The sequence below is a fragment of the Argiope bruennichi genome, chromosome 9 (genome assembly GCF_947563725.1).
Source record: "Argiope bruennichi chromosome 9, qqArgBrue1.1, whole genome shotgun sequence".
NCBI classification, from domain to species: Eukaryota; Metazoa; Arthropoda; class Arachnida; order Araneae; family Araneidae; genus Argiope; species Argiope bruennichi.
Window position 1 is genome coordinate 7,301,219 of NC_079159.1, and position 4,255 is coordinate 7,305,473.

The 4,255-nt window shown below is 34.5% G+C and overlaps 1 protein-coding gene across 1 annotated transcript; it reads right to left on the bottom strand.

The window, feature by feature from the left end:
* Nucleotides 1-2,045: 2,045 nt before the first annotated feature.
* Nucleotides 2,046-2,528, bottom strand: LOC129983959 (uncharacterized). The gene has a single exon (XM_056093691.1). It carries the CDS (start codon nucleotides 2,526-2,528, stop codon nucleotides 2,046-2,048), a length of 483 nt encoding a protein of 160 aa, XP_055949666.1.
* Between the last annotated feature and the right edge of the window lie 1,727 nt (nucleotides 2,529-4,255).

The following is a 4,255-nucleotide window of genomic DNA, read 5'->3' on the forward strand; positions in this document are numbered from 1 at the left end:
GGAACTTAAAATGACAAATAGTTTGAGCTAGAGTCATTAAATTTGGTGGAAATATACATTAAACGGTGGAAATGTGTACTTCCGAATGGTTATTTTTTCCCCGAAGTTTTTATTAAGAATTCTATTTAGTTTAAAAAAAAAAAAAAACGCGAGATTTTGGCATTTTTCTGCGAAGACAATCTTTTTCGTGATATCAGCTTAGTTGCCGTATAACCCCCTCCCCCTCAGGTTTAAAAGCTTTAAAAAAATATTATTATGTACAATTTTGAAAAATTTGGAAGCTAATGGTTTATTTTGTTTTGCAAAATATTTAATCTCATAATTTTGATCTATTGTTGGAAGCTAAAAAAAAATATTTTATTTATTATCTGCACATTTTACATGAGGAATACAAAAGTGAGGAGTGAAGTTATAGTCACGTGAAAGACAACGTGCAATTAAAAAATAGATTATCAGACAGTTGTGTTTTTAATCGTTCGAGGATGTCATGGAATTGATTATAATTGGAAGTTTCATTTGCACAATAAATAAAACAAGTGGATTACTATTAAAATAGCATGACTCCAATGACCATTACAAGTTGAAGCTTTAAAAGACTTTGTGGAAGAAATCATGAATATCAATTTATGCATGAAATATTTAATTGAAATTAAACAGAATCTATATTCCCGGAGAACTAGGTTTGTGTCTAAAGATATCAAGTGTTAATGCCTTATTGAAAACATCTGAAACTTTTTGATAAAATGTAACCAGTATACAATGCAGTTTAACATCATCCCAAACGCCATTTAAATCAGTGATTTTGCAATAAAGACCCGGATGAAAGCTGAGACCCTAGAGGTAGGAGACGACACTTATTTTTTTTTTATAGTAAACAACAAATAGCGAAAATGTAGCACTTGCAGATAAGGGGAAGGGACGCAGTTCTGCCAAGGGCGCATTATCGTCTGCGTAGGATATTGATTTCGAGAAAATATGCGATAAAAAAAGATGGAGATGTATATTTTTATTACACAGTATACTGAAATATTATTCAACTTTCGAATTAAAATACCACGCGATTAATAAGGCTGGTTACGCACACAGTGGATTTTTCCGAAGCGGTTCATTTACCGTCGGCGCCATAACAACAGTAGTGCATTGAACTATATTAGAGCTTACACATTTGGCGGAAAAATAAAGGGCCCAGTCAATTTGCCGTTGGCGGGTACTGTGCATAAGGTCGGCTGCCACCGGCGCCAACGGTACTTTGAGCTTCGCAGTCCAATGTACTGGCGTATGTAACCAAATGCAGGCTCACACACACGGCATTTTTCAACGTCTAAAATTGCTTTTTCACAGTGAGTTTTACCGTGCTGCGCGAAACACAATTTTTCTTTTAGCATCAATAGGTTTTTGTCTATAATGAACATGAGTGAGTTAAATATTGATATTTTAATTGCTTTAGTCCAAGAAAGGCCTGTTTTGTGGGATAAAACTCTCAACATATTTGAAGACAGAAATGCGTGGCATGAAGTTTGTCTAGAAATTTATAGCGACTTTGATAAATTGGAAGCAAAAGAGAAAAACGATTTTAGTAAGTACATATTTTCTCATATACATTTACTAGAAAAAAAAGGAAGTAAAAAAGATGTCTATTTTGGGAATCTAGAAATGACATTGATAACACTGTATAGAACCAGATAATTTTTATTTACCTTGCATTACAGTTTCTGGATTTAATTATCAATTCTTTTTATTTCTGAAATAGTCATAGTGGGCTATTATTAGAAAGCGCTTTGTTTGCAAAAATCTAAACACTATTTTAAAATCAGTAACAATATTATGTTTCTCAAAAAGGTTTTGTTATGCTTCTAACTTTTTTCTAATAAAACAAAAAATATTTTACAAGTAAATAGACATTAAGAAAAACGTTTTCCTTTGGAATACTTGTATTAAGGGAGAAAACGATATATTTTATCTGTAATCGATATCATGACGATCAGAAAGTTTTTATATCTTCGACATCTGACAGGAAACTTTTGCATGCATTTGAAACACAGTATTTACATAAAATGTTTCTCACATTGTTTGCTTTGAGCCCTAATATCTTTCAATCCTACAACTGACATTGTATCCTCAGTCCTGTATCTGTCTCTATCTCTAACATAATTATGAAGAATGATACATGCTTTAACGATATCTTTAGCAAATTGCGGTTGAACATTAAGAGGTGGATGGAATATTCCCCATTTATTGCTGAGGATACCAAATACGCATTTTATGCACCTTCTTGCTCGACACAATCGATAGTTGAAGATTCTCTTTTCAAATGTCAAATGAGTTCTAGCATATGGCCTTAGCAAATGTTTATGCAGCCCAAATGCTGCATCTCCAACAAAAAAGTATGGAACTTCTGGACTTTCTGTGCCTGATAAGCATTTCTCATCAGGTAAATGTTTTGCATTACTTTCTATTGAGTCATAATCTTTTCCATATTTGCCAATATGGACAAAAACCAAACGGTATTTACTGTCGGCAATGGCCATTAGTACAACTGAATTGTAATCTTTATAATTAAAATATATAGATTCACTCTCTATTGACTCACAATGAGTACATGTTTCCCATCTACTGCCCCTATACAAGGGGGGAAATTTGCTGCGTTTTCAAATTCACTTGCTATTGACTCTCACATTTCTTTAATAAGGAGAGGTATGCATAACTTTCCACAGTTCCGACAAACATCTCTGACAATCACTCTAGCTGTTTAGATTCTTACTCTGAAAAAATCATGAAGGTCGGTGAAAATATTAGGGTGTCCCTTAAGTTTCTTTCCTCTTTCTAATATGAAATGAATACAAAATATTAACTATTTCAGATAGTATTTATTTTGTTATATAAGAACCCTTTTGCTCTATTACCTTCTTCCATCTCTCAGGAAACCTCATTATGCCATCTTCCCAAAATTGGTGTGTTTTGGACATGAAATAATCCTCGTGGTGCTCTTTTATTTCGCTGATGGATTTAAAGCGCCAATCGCAAAGAAAATTTTTTAAGAGCAGAAAGAAGTAATAATCAGATGGAGCGAGATCTGGAGAATAGGCAGGATGGTGTTAAAACAACCCAATCAAACTGTAAGAGCTTCTCTCTTGTAACTAATGCAATATGTGGTCTCGCGTCATGATAAAAAACAACGCCTTGTCGGTTCTTTAATTCTGACCGTTCTTTTGCTATAGCAGCTTTCAATTGTTGTTTCCAGCTGATGACAGTATTTCGTAGAATTTATAGTTTCACCTTGAGGGAGGAGCTCGTAGAAAATGACGCCTTTCCAATCCCACCAAATGATTAAAAGAATTTTTTGGGAGGTGTAGTTCCGGCTTTGCGACAGTTGAAGGCCTATTGTTCTAACGCCCAAAGTGTTTTCTATGCACATTTTAATATTTAGTTAGTTAATGTAGTTGATACACATTTTTTTTTAGGTAAAGAAATGAAGAAATGGTGGAAACATCTGCCTGGTGCTTTCTCCAAGGCTGAAAAAGATGCAAAAGAAAGTGAAACGAGTGGCTCACAAGCTATCAAAAGAAGAAAATACATATTTCCAGATGAATTCCAGTTTTTAAAATCAATATGTGAAAAAGCAGAGACTACTGAGAGTTTCAATATAGATGATGAGAATAAAGCTGAAACTGACGGCTCTCTGCAACAGCAGCATGAAAAATAAAAACACGAAGCAGGATTAGCAACTGCATCAAAGAGAAAAGTATTAAAAAAATTATTAAAAAAAATAAAAGGAAAAAATATTCAACCGCGAAAGAAACATAAGAAAATAGATGAAATGGATTTGGAAATTTTAAAGCCATTGGAGGAAACGGCACCTGTGAAGCCAAACGCCCAAATGTCTTTCCATCATAGTCTGCTGCCCCATACAGAGAATTTTAATAGTAATGAATAGCTTCCATTCCAAATGGAAGTTCTTCAAGTCATTTCTAAAATTAGAAATCAAAAAGCTGCAGTTCCTCACTATCAAAATGAAATTGCGCCATCCAATCAGTTCCAGCAACAGAATGAACCAACACCATCCTACCTCCAACCACATTTCTTTTCACAGCCACTTCAACAACCTTTCGCTTGTGGTGAATTGCATATAAGCCAGTAACAGCGCTTCTACCCGACAGCTGTTTTGGTAAAATCGGATCCTTTACTGGACTGCTAACCCAAAGGTCCCAGGTTCAGCTCCGAGCATCTCATACCTCTTCATTGGTGACCTCGGACG